This window comes from Monopterus albus, unplaced genomic scaffold, assembly GCF_001952655.1.
Source record: "Monopterus albus unplaced genomic scaffold, M_albus_1.0 scaffold355.1, whole genome shotgun sequence".
In the NCBI taxonomy this organism is placed as follows: Eukaryota; Metazoa; Chordata; class Actinopteri; order Synbranchiformes; family Synbranchidae; genus Monopterus; species Monopterus albus.
Genome location: NW_018128235.1, coordinates 60,527 through 80,475, shown reverse-complemented (window position 1 = coordinate 80,475; position 19,949 = coordinate 60,527). Strand labels below are relative to the sequence as shown.

The 19,949-nt window shown below is 42.5% G+C and overlaps 1 protein-coding gene across 1 annotated transcript in view; it reads left to right on the top strand.

Annotated features, from left to right (window-relative positions):
* Positions 1 to 19,949, top strand: part of LOC109974967 (receptor-type tyrosine-protein phosphatase mu-like) — a gene marked incomplete at its 5' end in the record, with an annotated part of 97,770 nt that overhangs the window by 30,311 nt on the left and 47,510 nt on the right. The window contains 5 exons of the mRNA XM_020625447.1: positions 6,654 to 6,835; positions 7,136 to 7,230; positions 8,415 to 8,451; positions 13,606 to 13,680; positions 19,042 to 19,174. Coding sequence (XP_020481103.1) covers positions 6,654 to 6,835; positions 7,136 to 7,230; positions 8,415 to 8,451; positions 13,606 to 13,680; positions 19,042 to 19,174 — 522 coding nt within the window. The remainder of the gene's footprint in view (positions 1 to 6,653; positions 6,836 to 7,135; positions 7,231 to 8,414; positions 8,452 to 13,605; positions 13,681 to 19,041; positions 19,175 to 19,949) is intronic.

Genomic DNA, 19,949 nt, shown 5'->3' with positions numbered 1-19,949 from the left:
AGGAACACAAAGATGCTCCAGCTCATCTCCATTCATTCATACACAGTTTGTCGCTCTTTACAAGTACTAAACAAAACAACAAGAACAACAGAGGCACATAGGAGCAGCTTCTGTTTGCTCTGTTGCCCTAATGTGGACTAAGCCGCTGGTGACAGAACGTGTCAGGCGGCAGTACAAGTGCACAGAGTCAAACATGGCACCTGATGTCCCCTAGGTGTGCAGGATAATCAGAGGACTGCATTGATCCCTGGTAGGTAATTCACAAGGTACCCAGCGGGATGTAAAGTACTTCACATTAGAAGCGTATATACATATGGGCCTACACATATACACACACTTCAAGTATATTCTGATGTTAATACCTCTGTACTTTTACTTGTAACAGAGTATTTCTACACTGTGATATTATTATTGATAGAATCTGAGTACTTCTTCTGCTACTGAATATACTAAAATAAAGAATGGTTTTCTAAAAAGTAAGTTCCACTGGTACTGGGTTTCAGGTTTTCAGGTGTGTTTTGTCAAAAGTAACTGATGGGATTCCTTATCTTCTTAATGTGTTTCAGACCAGCAGTAGTGGCAGAAGTACTCAGATCCTTTACTTCAGTAAAAGTAATACCACAGTATCAGATACTCCAAGTCATTCACTCCACATTCAAACTGTTACTCAAGTAGAAATGCCGTAGTATTAGCATCCAAAGTATACCTGAAGTATCCAAAGTACCAGTACTCCTACAGAACAGCCCATTTCACATTAATTCTCAATTCAGTTTTATTTGTATGGTGCCAAGTCGCAACAAAAGTCGTGTCAGGACACTTTACCAAGTCAGTGCTAGACCTTACTGTTATTATAATTATTATTATAGAGGAAAAACCCAACAAATCCCCCTTGAGGAGAATGTGGGGACAACGGGGAGGAAAAACTCTCTTGTCTGATACTGGATCATAGTGACTAATTACTGTGTCCATCACTTTAATGCTGCAGCTGGTAAAGGTGGAGCTGATGGTAACTACCTTATATACTTATACTGTGAAGTACTTTTCATCCTGCTGGGTAGCTGGTGGATTTCCCACCGGGATCAATATAATCTGATGGTTCTACTGGTTTTGGTTTGATTCATCTGATTCTAGAAAGGAACTGAAGGTATCACATAGATGCAGTAAAAAGTACACGGTTTGTCTCTTTGGCTTTAATTTCACAAGATTTGGTTTGTTTAACAGCTTGTTAATGTTAAAAAAAGATACTCACCTTTAAAAACTACAGGTTTACCTTTAAAATCATTCAATTATAAAAGAGATATGTATATAATTACAACAACATACGGTAGCTTTGTATTATATAAAGCAAAACAGTGCACATTTAACAGATGTTTAACTGTTTATCACTTTTAATTTGACTCATTTTTAACATTTAATTGTTACAGAAAATCTTGCAAATGTAATGTTATGTAGTTAGTGTAACCCTAACCCAGGACGGTGGACAGACAACAGGGCATCTGCAGTTAGCTGAAGGTCGTTTATGAGGTAAAGAGGCATCACTCTGTAACACCACTGAATAATCAGAGTGAAGTGAGTGCTTCTGTCATTCCAACAGAGTGAGACGTCTATACTGGTAAAACTATCAGCCGATCTCACATCTGTGATGGAAATGGAGTGCACTATGTGCACACGCAGGTGTTGTGGAAATCCGTCGTCTGTTCATCTATTACATTAAATATTATTACATAACTTTCATTTGCTTTTTAACCTAAAGTACTGCCACATGGGCAAAGAGGTACTTTTAGCACAATATCGCCCCAGATCCCCCACCCCCGGTAAATAGTCTGAACTTATTACCACTGAATATGTGGAGCTCAAACACAGCGCTGATGTTATGTAACGTAAAACAAGGCTCTATAGCTGCATTAGGTTGAGTCACACGGACACTCTCACAGTATGGAAAACTGAACTTGTGGGCCAATGACAAACAGCAGGGATAAAGCACAACACTTAAACAAAGGTAATACACTCTACAGGCCCAGTTTACCAGTGAATGTTGGACTATCTGCTTGTAGTAGGTAAATCAATGGAAACCTAGATGGACAGTTTGAATAAATACATTGTATTAGCAGTTTTACATTTGAACAGAATGTGAAACTCATCTCCCAGTTGCTTGTCATTACAGCAGTATACAGAACCTGTGTTTTCTATCCCAGTACCCTCAGGATCCTGCTGTTCACCAGCCAACAGTAACAAATAACTTGACTGTGGTTTCCACAAAAGAAATACTTTTACAACTTCAGCTCATGTTTAACTCCTCTATATAAAATCACACGATGGCATGTTTGTGAGTTGGCTTTGTAGAAGCTGAACTTTCAAATGCTGCAGGTAATTTCATCCAGCTGATATTATGACTGTGCTACCCAGACAAAAGACAGACCACAGTCTTGTTGCAGCTGCTTAATCTGTAAGAGCCACAGTGACACATATACCCCAGAGTTCTACAGGTTAAATAAACATAACCCTGCCGAGTTTAATTTCTTTTCCTTCTTCTGTCATTTGACAGCAGTTTATTGGTGCCCCGCTGCTGAAATATTAGGTTTGTTTTTACAGCTTTTTTAACAGTGTATTCCACCGGCGTAGTGGTCCAGGGCCGAGCCACTCAGCTGGCAGTGTCGGACCAGGTTGGCACCTGCCAAGCACCAACACAAAAACCTCAGGGCTGAGTATTAAGGCCTGGGATGTGCCCGAAGCCGTGTGTTGGTGTTTCATCGACACTGCCTGTGTCCACACGTCTGACTGGTCCTGTGGAACCTGCGCACACACACCGACTGGCTGTGTGCTGTGTGGATCTCATGTGAAAGAAGAAACAGAGGAGGACTGAAAAGAGAAGAATGGATGATTTCAACCGAATCCAGATCTGTGTTTGTCTCTTTGAAGCAGGAAGAAGGCTGCGGATGTAACGAGTGAGCGAGATGCTCGCTGTGTTAATTGACATGATAGCTGATGTGAAATCCATCACACTGAACAGATGCTGCTCCGAGATACGATTTCATGTCTGTGGGTGTTTATATTTAACTGTGTGTGTGTCGGCCTTTGCGCACTGGAGAAGCCTCAGATCACAGGACAAAAGGTGTTGCTGTGGGCGACCTGCAGCTGTAATTAGATTACTGTCACACAAGTGCTACAATGTGAGTGTGGAGAAATGCGATTGGGGACAGTTTGACAATGACAGAACAGAGATGAGCCAGATGTGAGGGGGAGGAGGGATGACAAAAGAAGAAGGAGTCGGAAGAAGACAGAGAAAAGTGAATCTTTCTTTTCTAAACACTACACATACGGCAGTGTGTGTCTGGGTGTGTGTTACAGTGGGTCTTCCTGTCCTCCTTTAGTTTCCTGTCAAGCAGGAAACGTGACAGTACTGCAGTTTCACCATCCACACCCTCAATTAATGTGACTGTGTGTGTGGTGATATATGGCTTCAGTCCTGTCCTGGTTCCTGTGGAAAACACAACTATTGTTTCCAGCGTCCCTCAGGACAAAACCACTGTGCTGCGTTCAGGAGCAGCTTGGGCTTTTTGTAAGCCACAGTGGTTTAGCACGACCGCAGCAGCAAAGGAATCAGTAGGGGGAAGACTCAGAAACCTTCATCAGGTTCATAAAATGGTGATTTATTTACAAGTGTGCCACCATGATGCATGTCTGACAAAAGAATGTATACACAAAACAACCAAACTTGGCTTGACGGAACACTCTGCTTTCATCACAGCCTGTAGCTCACTCCATACACATGGATACTTGGTAGTTTCCACAGACTTTGAAGCATTTCTGTAGGTTCAGTGGAGTCGGTGGGTTTTAGGTAGTTTCCATACAGTCGCTATGTGGCGTCAGTAGTTTTTCATTCTGTAGAGTTTGACAATTCAGTTTCAGCTTTCTGCTGATTCTGCTCAGCTGCCTGAAACTTGACTGGAGCTCCATGAGAGAAGTGGTGAGACAGCTCCTCTGTCATACAGGCAGCTGGTATTTCTTTGTCCTTTAAGGCAGTAATTGTTTTTATCTGAGCTGACTGGTGAGCAAAAATTAATTTCCAGTTATAGTCAGTTGACAACCAGAAAAAGTGATGATTTCAAACTCTCTGTTCCCATTTGTTTTGTGTCCTCATGGCCTTTCCCAATCTATAGGATTTAATACCTGCACAGACAGGACCAGATGAATTATCAGGTTAATGTCATGATGTTATAAAGTTACAGCCTCTACATAGGGAGAGGGAGACAGAGTTAATAAAAATGAAGGAGAGGGTGATGGAGTGGAGGAGCGGCAGCACTGACCTTTCTGTGGAGCTGAAAAATGAACCAACAGATGGGTGAGAAGCACAGGACAGCACTTCTGTGTGGCAGGGTTATATGTGAATAGAAACCCAGTCAATAATCTCCAGCGCTGCCACCCCTCGACACGAAAAAGCCCAGATTCACAAAAGGAGTTCTGCTGTGTTGGTGGTTGGACGTGAGCTGAAAAAGAAAATGGTCCAAGTCTTGCTTTACACCGCGGATGTATTAAGGCTAACCTGGTCCTGGACTGAAACATGGCGCCCAGTCACCTGGATGAAAGTTGTTCCCTGGTGCCGCCTTGTGCATATGCATCTGCACAGAGCAGTTACCCCTGATTGGCTAAATGTCCACATACTCACACCTCAGTCATTAGCATTACTAGCACTCTGTGTAAACGCACTCAATGGTTTAGAGATCAAAGGACTTCACTCGTCAGTTTAGGGGCAAAACAGGGACTTCAGTGAGCGGACCGCGGTGAAGACGTCAGATTTCTGCCAGTCTGTTCTGCTTGTTCAACAGCTGTTTGATAAACTGCTCATCCAGCCTGTTACTGGCTGACTGGTGCACTGTGGAGCGATCCTTCACGTCCTCTGCTCAGCTCTGTGTGTGAGACCGACAGTGGAAAACCAAAGCAGGACCGTAGGTGTCAACCCGGGAGGGTGTGTGGGATATACTGCCTATTGTTTCCAGCGTCCCTCAGGACAAAACCACTGTGCTGCGTTCAGGAGCAGCTTGGGCTTTTTGTAAGCCACAGTGGTTTAGCACGACCGCAGCAGCAAAGGAATCAGTAGGGGGAAGACTCAGAAACCTTCATCAGGTTCATAAAATGGTGATTTATTTACAAGTGTGCCACCATGATGCATGTCTGACAAAAGAATGTATACACAAAACAACCAAACTTGGCTTGACGGAACACTCTGCTTTCATCACAGCCTGTAGCTCACTCCATACACATGGATACTTGGTAGTTTCCACAGACTTTGAAGCATTTCTGTAGGTTCAGTGGAGTCGGTGGGTTTTAGGTAGTTTCCATACAGTCGCTATGTGGCGTCAGTAGTTTTTCATTCTGTAGAGTTTGACAATTCAGTTTCAGCTTTCTGCTGATTCTGCTCAGCTGCCTGAAACTTGACTGGAGCTCCATGAGAGAAGTGGTGAGACAGCTCCTCTGTCATACAGGCAGCTGGTATTTCTTTGTCCTTTAAGGCAGTAATTGTTTTTATCTGAGCTGACTGGTGAGCAAAAATTAATTTCCAGTTATAGTCAGTTGACAACCAGAAAAAGTGATGATTTCAAACTCTCTGTTCCCATTTGTTTTGTGTCCTCATGGCCTTTCCCAATCTATAGGATTTAATACCTGCACAGACAGGACCAGATGAATTATCAGGTTAATGTCATGATGTTATAAAGTTACAGCCTCTACATAGGGAGAGGGAGACAGAGTTAATAAAAATGAAGGAGAGGGTGATGGAGTGGAGGAGCGGCAGCACTGACCTTTCTGTGGAGCTGAAAAATGAACCAACAGATGGGTGAGAAGCACAGGACAGCACTTCTGTGTGGCAGGGTTATATGTGAATAGAAACCCAGTCAATAATCTCCAGCGCTGCCACCCCTCGACACGAAAAAGCCCAGATTCACAAAAGGAGTTCTGCTGTGTTGGTGGTTGGACGTGAGCTGAAAAAGAAAATGGTCCAAGTCTTGCTTTACACCGCGGATGTATTAAGGCTAACCTGGTCCTGGACTGAAACATGGCGCCCAGTCACCTGGATGAAAGTTGTTCCCTGGTGCCGCCTTGTGCATATGCATCTGCACAGAGCAGTTACCCCTGATTGGCTAAATGTCCACATACTCACACCTCAGTCATTAGCATTACTAGCACTCTGTGTAAACGCACTCAATGGTTTAGAGATCAAAGGACTTCACTCGTCAGTTTAGGGGCAAAACAGGGACTTCAGTGAGCGGACCGCGGTGAAGACGTCAGATTTCTGCCAGTCTGTTCTGCTTGTTCAACAGCTGTTTGATAAACTGCTCATCCAGCCTGTTACTGGCTGACTGGTGCACTGTGGAGCGATCCTTCACGTCCTCTGCTCAGCTCTGTGTGTGAGACCGACAGTGGAAAACCAAAGCAGGACCGTAGGTGTCAACCCGGGAGGGTGTGTGGGATATACTGCCCATTAGGTTCCGATAGTGGAAAAGCAGCTTTAGTGTCCGCCCCACCGGTGTGTTCCTTCCCGGCACATAGGCTTATAACGTCATGAATGAATTCGGGAAAATTCAGCTCAGTCTTGTAGTTATTGGGAAAGCCCCTCTTCCTGGTAAAGAGCCATGTCTGTGTGTCTGTGTATGCAGTAAGTACCAGCTGGTGGTGGAGGAGGAGCGCCCCCGCAGGCAGAGGAGAGGTACTGCAGAGATCCTGCGCTGTTACCCGGTGCCCATCCACTTCCAGAATGCCACACTGCTCAACTCGCAGTACTACTTTAGCGCGGAGCTGCCGATGAGCGAGCTGAGAGCGCCCACACCCTTCTGTGTCGGTTAGTTGGATAGCTAGTTAGTTAATGATTTGGAAGCACTCACACACCTCTGCACTTAAGTAGCTGACTTACTTAAACACAAAGTTGGTGAACTCATTAGTGGCTTAGCTAGGTACTATATACTACTCTAGAAGCATATGTTTATTAGTTTTGGTAGGATGGTACTCAGTAAGTTTTTTAGGCAGTCAGTCAAATAGCCACTCTTAGTTATGTGGTTGAATGCTGTACTAGGTGTTAGTTAGGTAGTCAGTCAGCTAACTGGCCGTCACTCTTTACCTGTTGACCCGTGTGTCTATACAGGTGACAACAGGACGTACAGCGGCTACTGGAACGCGCCTCTGCTGCCACACAAGAGTTACGGCATCTACTACCAGGCAGTCAGCACTGCTAACGGGGTGAGTTTATCTGTCCACAGGAGACTTGAGGCTCAGCTCCTCAGTCTGACTCCATAATCACCAGTATGCCTGTGGAAGCTCCCAGTAAAGCTACAAGTGAGCGAACCAAAACTGCTCAGGCCTCTGATGCTGCCGATGGAGACACTCTGCATGATTACGTGTGCTGTGTGATGTTTAGTGTCTTTTAATGTAGAGGTTTGTGCATTTTATACTCAGGACCGGTGCCGCACTGAGTCGGGGGATGTTGATGCAGATTTACATCAGTTGGAGACTCATTCATGTACCCAACATCTGTGCTGCTGAGTCTTTGTGCTTGAGAATATTCCCATGTTCCCAGCAGCGTTCGAGTTTCTGGTCACCCCTGGGCACATGCACCAGGAGGTAGTCCTGGATCTAAAGATGTTCACGTTTGTGTGTTCACATTTCACTGAGCTGTGATAGTTCGCTGAACGTACATTACTATTCTCCCTGAGCTGCTTCCTAGTTTGAAATGTGTTGTGTAGAGAAACGCATGACAGAAAAAACGGTGGCTGGATGTAGTTTAAAGGAGCGACAGGCTTCAGGCTGTCCAGTCATGTCATGCAGCAGAGCTCGGTGTCGCTTTTTGTGTTATTTTTTTATTAGCTTTTCTGTTCCTTTTGGGGTAAAAGTCAGAGAAGCGAAAGAGAGACGGAGCGGTCGCTCAGCAGCCTGACCAGTGACACTAATAGGCTGCAGTCATTTTCACTGCTCCACACACACACAGATTGTGTTGTCTTGCGTGTTAACTATTGACACCAGTAGGTTTAATTGGTGTGTGTTGAATAATGCCGCGACAGTAGTGCTTTTTACCGTCACCACGCTGCCGCACGTGTGTGAGCATGGATATTCATGAGCTCTTGTGCATAATGTGTCGTCTGTTGAAACCAGAAAGACACAAGATGTTCTCTTGTCTTTCCCCAACACCGTCTCACGCTGTTACTGTGTGTGTCGGTTGTTAAATGCCAACACAGGCGCTGATCCACAGCCAGTTGCCTTCTGTCCTCTCTGTTTACGTCCAGTGTGTGTGTTTGTGTTTCTGGACATGACGGCTAATTTGTCGACATTTTGTGTTGACAGAAAACTAATTTGCTCCTCTCTCTCTCTCTCTCTCTCTCTCTCTCACACACACACACACACACACACACACACACACACACACACAGGAGACGAAGATCGACTGTGTGCGGGTGGCCACCAAAGGTAAGAACATGGGTTGCGGTGTATTTTGAAAAGTCTTAACCGTGTGTTTGGCTTCAGTTTAATTTTATTTTGAAATATATTGAGTTTTCATTATTTTATGTTTCCAGTAAATTTGAATTTGAAAGCACAAGAGTGCATTTTATTCTGAAAGGAAAAGTTCACTATCTTTTACAGTCCTGTTCTGTCATCTAATTTTCAAAGGTATCGTGTATTTTATTTTGAAGGCTGCTGGGTATTACAAATATTATAGAATATGTTTTATACTGAATGTTGTCATTTGATTTTGAAAGGTTTTCATTTCCTTTTATTTTTAAAGGTGAAAAGCACATTTATTTTGTAGAGACATATTATTTTAAAAGGTATCAGTGCATTTTATTTTTATAAAAATGCACAGTAAATTATATTATATTTGAAAATTTGGAATACCATTCAGTTCTTTACATTGTTTTTCACAAGTGTGTTTTATTTTGACAAGGGCTGACAGGAGTATATTTTATGTTGAACCCGGTCTCGGATAAAGAGCACGAAGTTGGATGGATGGATGGATGAATGGATGGAGAGTATTTTTATTATGAAAGACACTGACTATATATTTGGACAGGAATAGAGAACCATTTATGCTGAAAAGTGAAAAGCAGTAGAGTGACATTTTATTTTGAAAAGTGTAGATTACGTTTGTGTTTTTATGTTAGAGGTTAGTGTCATTATCCAGTTGGACCTGGTCGCTGCTGGACTGGATTTAACTGATAAATTTTCTACTAGCTAGCCAGCAGCAGCCAGTTCATTCCATGTAATGAGTCACAGATGGCAGCTAGCTGCTGCAGCGCTAGGCTAATGGTTAGCACACTGGTCCCATCCAGAAGTATAATGGCTCACAGATGGCTGCAAGTGCCTGACACCTGCCCTTCGCTCTGTCGGCCAATAACAGGACAAGGACAACCCGATGTCCTCCGCAGACACAAATAAAACACACATTCAGCACTGTGCAACGCTAACTGTAGGCTAACACAAGGCTAATGACTGGGACTTTAGGGTTGTCCAGAGAGCTGTTTAGCACCGCAGCTAAACAAGCTAAAAATGCTATTATCTCCCCTGACAGATATCCAGGATTATCCCACTCACACATTAAACAAACACACAGACGCACACACACTAATTGACAGTTCTGGCTTTAATCAGCTTTTATTGGAGCACAGTTCTGGTGGCTAACAACACCAGATGCTGATTGGCTCCCCTGACACCTGTCATTCAGGCTGCAACAGCCAACCATGTTTCCCAGAGGGTGGGGGGTAGGGAGTAGGGGCTTTAGGGTTTTCTGCTTCCCCTCCCCTCCCTTCCCTTTCAGTATACCCCAATGCCTTGCAACGCTGACAGTGAGCAGAGCTGACATGAATGTAGACAGGAGACGAGCGTCTGCTGAATGTTAATGGGGCGCATGAAACACAGATTCAAGGGAAATGATGGCTTTTATTCTGTATAACGAAGAGGAATTAATTGTTATTGTTATTTCTTAGAATAGTTGCAATGTCAGAAACACTCGTGACGTCCCACAGTCATGACGAAGACCTGTTCTAACTAGAATGCACAGAAATATGATAATTAGCCTTGTCTGAAATTTAACTCTGCTGATTGTGGATGAACTCTCTCTGCTGCTTTTGCTTGCTTGTTTGATTACTAATGACTGATTGATTGATCGATTGGCTGATTAATGGACTTTTTTCTAGGTCTTGAACTAAAATGCTTAAACAGTGCTCTGCTCCACTGCCTTTTTAAAAACAGTTCACAGTTTACGTTCATTTTGGATATATACTATATGAATAGATAATTAGTTATGAATTAGAGGTAGCGATCACAGTGTATTGTTGAGCTTTTTGGGTTTGACTATCCATGTGCGTTAGCATTTCTAAGCATGAAGCATTTGTTTAAAGCAGTTGATCAAAGGGTGCAAAAGGACATTTTGAAGTGTCTTTAATGTAGGTAACAAGGCTAGAAGTCAACTTAGTGCAGTGGTTGTGTGATGCTGGTCAGAGAAAACAAGCGATTTGATTCGAGATGTGATGATATGCCGACTAACAGACATTTGCTGCTTTTAGCTTCTCAGTGTGCTAATTTGATGCTTTCTGGTTTTTTGATAGGACAAAATGACACTGAAGGACATGACCTTTAGAAATGATATGTTATAAAGAATTATGAATTTACTGAGCAGTAGTTACAAATAGGTTTTGTTTTAACATGTTCATTATTCTTGTTTTGATGTCTGGCGTACGTGCAGTGACTTCCTGCTTTTTTTCTATAAAAAAGTCAAATTCATTCTGACTCCTTAGGAAAACACAATAACTGTTTTTTGAAAATCAAAAAAGTTGCAGGTAAAGTTGCTTTCTTAGGAGAATTTTCTGATTTTGTCAGTGAACTGAATCTATTTGGGTTTTGGACAAAACAAAGATGCATTTCATAGACAATGTTTAATTGACTGGAAAACTAATTAGCAGATGAATTGATTATGAAAATATGAAGTTATATCCCTAAATTTGATTATATAATCTTCCTAGTTTAGCTATTTCTACCATATCATAAATATAATAAAACATGATATAAAAAATCTAATGATAAAAAGAAAATATTACTAAAATAATTGATATGAGTATGATGAAAATAATCATTAGCTGCTGTGATAAATAGTAAACTGCTGTAGTAAGAATAAGAAAGTTTAGTTGTTGATGACTTGTATATGTTAATAAATAGTGAATGTTGGATTGTAGGTAGTTTTCAGTAATTATTCATACGTGAATACTTGCAGTGGTGGCAAGTAACAAAGTACATTTCCTAAAGTACCACTCTTAAGTACAAGTTTGAGGTATCTCTGCTTTACCTGAGTACTTCCATGTCCTGCTACTTCATACTGTGACTTCACTCCATGTCAGAGACAGACCGTGTACTTTTTACTGCACTACATGTACCTGATAACTTCAGTTCCTTTCCAGAATGAAATGAATCAAACCAAACCCAGTAGAATCATTAGACTCTATTCATCCTGGTGGGAAATCCACCAGCTACCCAGCAGGATGGAAAGTACTTCACAGTACAAGTATATAAGGTAGTTACCATCAGCTCCACCTTTACCAGCTGCAGCATTAAAGTGATGAACACAGTAATGCATCAGTCACTATGATCCAGTAGTATCAGACATTACTGGGACATGGGCCCTTCTGCAAGACAAATATTGGTACAATAGTATTTTTACACTCTTCTTTTACTTAAGGATCTGAATACTTCTTCCACCACTGTGTACTACCAATAAAGCTAATACAGTGCCTTGCGAAAGTATTCGGCCCCCTTGAACTTTGCGACCTTTTGCCACATTTCAGGCTTCAAACATAAAGATATAAAACTGTAATTTTTTGTGAAGAATCAACAACAAGTGGGACACAATCATGAAGTGGAACGAAATTTATTGGATATGTCAAACTTTTTTAACAAATAAAAAACTGAAAAATTGGGCGTGCAAAATTATTCAGCCCCTTTACTTTCAGTGCAGCAAACTCTCTCCAGAAGTTCAGTGAGGATCTCTGAATGATCCAATGTTGACCTAAATGACTAATGATGATAAATAGAATCCACCTGTGTGTAATCAAGTCTCCGTATAAATGCACCTGCACTGTGATAGTCTCAGAGGTCTGTTTAAAGCGCAGAGAGCATCATGAAGAACAAGGAACACACCAGGCAGGTCCGAGATACTGTTGTGGAGAAGTTTAAAGCCGGATTTGGATACAAAAAGATTTCCCAAGCTTTAAACATCCCAAGGAGCACTGTGCAAGTGATAATATTGAAATGGAAGGAGTATCAGACCACTGCAAATCTACCAAGACCTGGCCGTCCCTCTAAACTTTCAGCTCATACAAGGAGAAGACTGATCAGAGATGCAGCCAAGAGGCCCATGATCACTCTGGATGAACTGCAGAGATCTACAGCTGAGGTGGGAGACTCTGTCCATAGGACAACAATCAGTCGTATACTGCACAAATCTGGCCTTTATGGAAGAGTGGCAAGAAGAAAGCCATTTCTTAAAGATATCCATAAAAAGTGTCGTTTAAAGTTTGCCACAAGCCACCTGGGAGACACACCAAACATGTGGAAGAAGGTGCTCTGGTCAGATGAAACCAAAATCGAACTTTTTGGCAACAATGCAAAACGTTATGTTTGGCGTAAAAGCAACACAGCTCATCACCCTGAACACACCATCCCCACTGTCAAACATGGTGGTGGCAGCATCCTGGTTTGGGCCTGCTTTTCTTCAGCAGGGACAGGGAAGATGGTTAAACTTGATGGGAAGATGGATGGAGCCAAATACAGGACCATTCTGGAAGGAAACCTGATGGAGTCTGCAAAAGACCTGAGCCTGGGACGGAGATTTGTCTTCCAACAAGACAATGATCCAAAACATAAAGCAAAATCTACAATGGAATGGTTCACAAATAAACATATCCAGGTGTTAGAATGGCCAAGTCAAAGTCCAGACCTGAATCCAATTGAGAATCTGTGGAAAGAACTGAAAACTGCTGTTCACAAACGCTCTCTATCCAACCTCACTGAGCTCGAGCTGTTTTGCAAGGAGGAATGGGCAAAAATTTCCGTCTCTCGATGTGCAAAACTGATAGAGACATACCCCAAGTGACTTACAGCTGTAATCGCAGCAAAAGGTGGCGCTACAAAGTATTAACTTAAGGGGGCTGAATAATTTTGCACGGCCAATTTTTCAGTTTTTTATTTGTTAAAAACGTTTGAAATATCCAATAAATTTCGTTCTACTTCATGATTGTGTCCCACTTGTTGTTGATTCTTCACAAAAAATTACAGTTTTATATCTTTATGTTTGAAGCCTGAAATGTGGCAAAAGGTCGCAAAGTTTAAGGGGGCCGAATACTTTCGCAAGGCACTGTATATGCTTATAAGTATATTGTGCTGTTGTTTCCAGTGTATTGCATGTGTTTATGCTAATGATAATTTAAGGATGTTAAAGCTGATAATCATTTATTCAAAGCTGCATGCCACTAATATTTCTGCTTCAGTACAAACCACTGCTATAGTCTGTGTCTCTCTCTCTCTCTGCTGTTTGTCTATCTGCCTCTCTCTCTGAATGCCTTCCTGGACAAGTAGCCGCTATAATCGTCACCCAGCTCACTACACCGTATGTTCGCATAGCCCCAGCGGCCGGCGACAAGCAGCTGAAAGGTCAGACAAGACTCACAAAAACACACAAACACACACTCCCCACAGCAGAAACTAGGCACACAGACACCATATTCAATGGTTTCCGAACTGTTTCCTAGAACAGAAGTGATGAGTAGCTGCCTTTTCTTCATAGGGTGGACAATGCAGTTTGCTGCTAATTATAGGGAGAATGTAATGTGTGTTTCCGGCCAGTTAGCTCTTACTGTGACCTCTGTTACCAAACTAAACAGTTTTTAGTCAGCACATTGCAGTTTCCAACAAATGAATAACTGTCTTAACACAGTATGTTAATTTTGTCCAAAAAAGTAGCTGAATTAGTTATTAGGACTGTTAGCTGTCACTGGGTTACTGTGATACTGATGGAAACTTAAAAACACCAGTATTGTGAATAAAGTTCTGCACCCTCTTCTGCTTCTTCGGCGGCTGTGGCTCAGGAGATGGAGCCAGTCATCTCCTAACCGGCGGATTAGCGGTTCGATTCCCGGCTTGTCTGGTCCACATGTCGAAGTGTCCTTGAGCAAGGCACTGAACCCCCAGTTGCTCCCGGTGATGACACTGGTGTGTGAATGTGTGTGTGTTTGGGAGTGCGAATGGGTGAACAGCCAAGTAAAGTGAAAGTGCTTTGAGTGTGTTGTAAAGCATAGAAAAAGCGCCGTACAAGTACAAGGGCATTTACCATCTTCTCTGCAGATTTCTAAGTGGATTTATGGAGGTTTATTGTGGATGGACATCAGAGATAATGATATCCTCAGCAAGTGGACATCACACTGAACCAGAGCAATGTGTTTCATGTCTGTGTTACATTACACTCAGTTACAACTTTGAGAAAAAGGGTGATTTTTTTACAGATGTGCACCAAGTGGAATTCGAGTGATTTTTTTTTTTTTTGACGCAAATCATGTTGAAAACTCTGAAAATGATTTTATTGCTGTGGTATGTGTGTGTGGACACATTTATCCTCTTTAGCAGAACAGGTGCAACACACACACACACACATTCAGTCACAGCTTGCAGAAAATTACATTTAAATATTTACCAGCCTGAAGGTGGAAACTTCCCACCGGCTGTTTACATACACACACATGAATATCCAACAGGGTGTTGTGTTTGTGTGAGTGGGAGAGGTTGTGTCACCAGCAGGCCTCTAACACTCGTAGCAGCTGTTTGCCTTCTAGATGCACACACTAACACACACACACATATTAATACACAAACCTCCCACTCAGTGTGACCAGCTGAAGCCCCAAAGCAGAAAACAGCTTCACTTTCACATAAAGAAGCAGTGTCTTTATGGCCCACTGTGACATACATGCACACACAGAGACAGACACACACCATTACGCAAAGCGACATACAGACAGATAAGTTCTCTCTTGAAAGCAGCGTTTTCATCGCCTTTACACTGAAAACAGCAGCTCTGCGTCCGAGGGGGTGATGGCTGTGTGTGTGTGGGGGTGTGTGCATGTGAGGAAACAATAGATGATGATAGCCAAGCTTGTCTTGACCTTGAAGAGTCAAAAACAGAGAAAAGAAAGAAACACTGTCTCATGCTGTCTGTATTATACCTGAAACCAGTTCAGTTCACTGGAGCAGGAACTGGCCAGACTGGTCTTTTTCTGGTTCTTTTACAGACCAGTAAAGAACTAAACAAGTTAGTCTGGTTCTTGTCCTGGTTTTGTCTTTGTTAGACCAGTCAGACTGGTTTAGTTCTTTTCTGGTTCTGTCTTGGTTTTGTTGCATTCCAGTGCAGAACTGGTTAGAATGGTTTATTTCAGTCCCAGTCCTGTTACAGTTAGGTGAGAACTGGGTTAACTGATTTCATTCTGGGGTTTTTTTCCCCACCAGTGTACAGCTGAAATGGTTATACTGGTTTTAGTTACAGACTGGCCCAGAACAGAGCTAGTTTAGGGTTCTGTCCCGGTCCTGTTACAGGTGAGACGAGAACACAACCTGGCACGTTTCTCAAAATGTCCTCACAGACCAGGTATGAAACGGGTCCCGACAAAGACGGACTCACGCTGATTGATAGCTGTTGTCAGGCTCTGATTGGTCTAAAACAACAAGAGCACACACGGCAATGTCCTGAGCATTTCTCATCTAGCAAGACATTACACCTGGACAGAGGGACAGTGAGCGGGGTAATGGGTTTTTTCATGCGACTGACTCCCAAGTGCTCTCTCATCATTCACCTCCTCTTCATCATTGCTGTGTGGAGACCATCGATCTAACATGGGAACTCATCCACAGTCGAACTGGGGATGTTGTTTGATAAGCGGCCAGTCATTACATCATTACTGACCGTTACTGTAGTTGATATGCTTTTGAGATGGAATGTTGTAGTTGGAACAAACTGTTTTCACTGGTGATTATTGGTGATTAGAAAGAAAGAAATTAATGGTTATTATTAAATGGCAATTATGAAGGATAGGGCCAGTCATTTTCTACATTATTAGTATTTTCTGCAGTTGCCATACAGAGACTAAACTGACAGTGAGTTGCCTCTACTTACGGTTCATGTCTGCATTACCTTGTTCATGCCCTTGGCACATAGGGCTTTTAGCACAGCACAGGTTTAAGCAGCATTTATGAATGTAACTACATTTTGTAGTCCGTACATCTCCACACCACGAGTTAATGATAAACACACACACCGCCTCCTTTTACCTTCCCCGAAGCAGCAGTGCAGTCTCCCCGATGTACAGAGTGGGTCTGTAGCTGAATCACGGAATCTGGAACTCTGTCAGAAAGCCAAGTCTTGGTGAGAATTAGAACACAGCATTCTCTGGTTTCCCGTTGTGCTGTAATCCTAGCCCTTAGCTCGTCCAGTTTGTTTTCCAGAGACTGTACGTTAGCTAGGAAGAGGCTGGGTAATGGCGTCGGGTAGCGCAAGCTTTTAGCCTAGCATGGAGCCCTCTTCTCTTGCCCTGCTTGCGTCATTCTCTCCAGATTGCTGTTCTGGGGTCAGCCTGCTCACTCATGCCTGGTGCTTCGGGGCCTTCCCGGGGGTTGATGGTGGTGGTTGTTGTTGCGGGAGCGAACAATGACTTGTAGCTCCGGTGGTATGAAACCAGTAAATTCCCAGTGGTTGTGTTGAGTTGGCGAGATCCAGCAATGCCTGTCTGTTGTATGTTAGCAGTGCATGACATTTCGGCACTGCAGAAAGAGTAAAAGAACACACAAAAAAACAGAAGAAAATGAAGAAAAGGCTGGCATTCGGGAGTGGAACGCACAAACACGTCTGCCTTGGAGGGCGCCATGATTCAAATCCCTCCTATCTTTTTCTGAGTAACATTGTTTTAAACATTTCAATAATTCTCCCACACATACAGTGGTGTGAAAAAGTGTTTGCCCCCTTACTGATTTCTTATCTTTTTGCATGTTTGTCACACTGTAATGTTTCAGATCGTCAAACAAATTTATATATTAGTCAAAGATAACACAAGTAAACACATCATGCAGTTTTTAAATGAAGGTTTTTATTATTAAGTTGTTGTAAGTCAGCCACATTGGAGGGTTTTCGGGCATGAACTGCCTTTTTAAGGTCATGCCACAGCATCTCAATTGGATTCAGGTCAGGACTTTGACTAGGCCACTCCAAAGTCTTCATTTTGTTTTTCTTCAGCCATTCAGAAGTGGACTTGCTGGTGTGCTTTGGATCATTGTCCTGCTGCAGAACCCAAGTTCGCTTCAGCTTGAGGTCACAAACGGATGGCCGGACATTCTCCTTCAGGATATTTTGGTACACAGCAGAATTCATGGTTCCACTTATCACAGCATGTCTTCCAGGGCCTGAAGCAGCAAAACAGCCCCAGACCATCCCACTACCACCACCATATTTTACTGTTGGTATGATGTTCTTTTTCTGAAATGCGGTGTTACTTTTACGCCACACATAATGGGACACACACCTTCCAAAAAGTTCAACTTTTGTCTCGTCTGTCCACAGAGTATTATCCCAAAAGTCTTGGGGATCATCAAGATGTTTTCTGGCAAAACTGAGACGAGCCTTTATGTTCTTTTTGCTCAGCAGTGGTTTTCGTCTTGGAACTCTGCCATGCAAACCATTTTTGCCCAGTCTCTTTCTTATGGTGGAGTCATGAACACTCAGCTTAACTGAGGCAAGTGAGGCCTGCAGTTCTTTGGATGTTGTTGTGGGGTCTTTTGTGACCTCTTGGATGAGTTGTCGCTGCGCTCTTGGGGTAATTTTGGTCGGCTGGCCACTCCTGGGAAGGTTCTCCACTGTTCCATGTTTTCGCCATTTGTGGATAATGGCTCTCACTGTGGTTCGCTGCAGTCCCCAAGCTTTAGAAATGGCTTTATAACCTTTTCCGGACTGATAGAGCTCCATTATTCTCTTTCTCATTTGTTTTTGAATTTCTTTGGATCTCGGCATGATGTCTAGCTTTTGAGGATCTTTTGGTCTACTTCACTTTGTCAGGCAGGTCCTATTTAAGTGATTTCTTGATTGCGAACAGGTGTGGCAAGAGAAATTGAACTCAGGTGCGATAAACCAGTGTTTTGACAGGGGGGCAAACACTTGTTCACACAGGGCTCTATAGTTTTGGATTTTGTTTTCCCTTAATAATAAAAACCTTCATTTAAAAACTGCATGATGTGTTTACTTGTGTTATCTTTGACTAATATATAAATTTGTTTGACGATCTGAAACATTACAGTGTGACAAACATGCAAAAAGATAAGAAATCAGTAAGGGGGCAAACACTTTTTCACACCACTGTATGTTGGCCAACTGGCAGTCCTCGGCCTATCTTTGCTCCCATAGGGCTCGGACTTTCCTGGATGCCACTGTTGTACCAAATCATGATGCAGTCACCTGCTGACATCACCTGGTTCAAATGGAGTCATCATTTCACTGTTTTACCTCATTACTAGCCCTGAAATGCAGCCAGACCAACTTTTGTTGGAATGAGTTGCAGCACAGCAGGATTGAAGTGTTTATTTTGAACAGAGGTTAAAGTTGATGTGGTGTCAAGTTGATGATTTACACATCACTGTCTTCAGTTTTAATTTTGATTTTACACACCGTCCCAACTTTTTTTATTTGGGTTGTATGAACAGGGACCTCTAAATGCAAGAACAGAAGCTACTTGGCATGAAAAACAGAAAACGGTCACAGCCAGATGTACTGCTGCAGCATAGCAAGGAGGCCAGACAGAAAGAAGAAAATATACATAAGTAATAAATAAATAATAACAAATAAATAAGTCTGGGGCAGGAAATGCAGAATTTGAGTTGATGATTAAAGTTTTTAGTACGTTAAGGTATTTGCCTGTTTACAGTAGCTAGCAGGTACGTTGCCATGGTTAATGGTAGTTAATGTTGACATGCTAATGGTTTCAGGAGCTGCAACCAGAAAACCAGAACCAGAACAGGAAAAACCATCGGACCACACGGTAACAATCACTGGAGCCATCGCTGGTATCTTGGTCTTCATCATCATCTTCCTCGGAGTCATTCTACTGATGAAGAAACGGTGAGGAGATCACAGACACACATACACACACTGTTACATCTGCAGGCCCAGTAAAATTTGATCATGAGTTAGATTCAGGGTTCTGTGTCCAGATTGACTGATGTCCTGTCAGGATCGGCGCGTAACGCTGCTGATGATGTCATGGGGTCAACTCAATTATAGTGCCAGACGAGAGTGAGTAGCTAGCTTTAGCTTTACTGAGCACAGGTAAGAGCATACAGTGCAGTAGTCCAAAAACATAATCCAAGTCTATATTAACAATCCAGGGTCAGTACCAGCAACCTCACACAGCCAAGGAATCCAAAACTGAGAAGTCAGAGGGGGGAGTCCGATAGATAATAAAATTACTTGAATTTGATGAATCTGAAATGAAAAACTAAAATCTAAAATATTTTTAACAATAAACAATACTAAATAATATTATTCAAGTTTTATGTAACATTCAATAACAGTTTTATGTAACACTCAAACATTTTAAATTGCTATGCAAAACGGGGCAAAAACAGCAATAGAACTTCCAAACAAACTGTAAACAACATAGCCTAGGTAGCTAGCAGTGCTACAAAAATTTTAATGCAACTATGCACTATGCAAAATTGGACTGCTGTTTAGTTCAACAAATGTGGCAGGTTTTTCTTTAGGAACAAAAGTTGCTCCGCTTTTTGGCTGGAGAGACGGTTCCTCTTCTCATTAAGCACATGAGATGCCGCACTGAAGAGTCTCTCACTGTCTGTGCTGGTGCTTGGGGCAGATAAATACCTGCGTGCAACCCGTG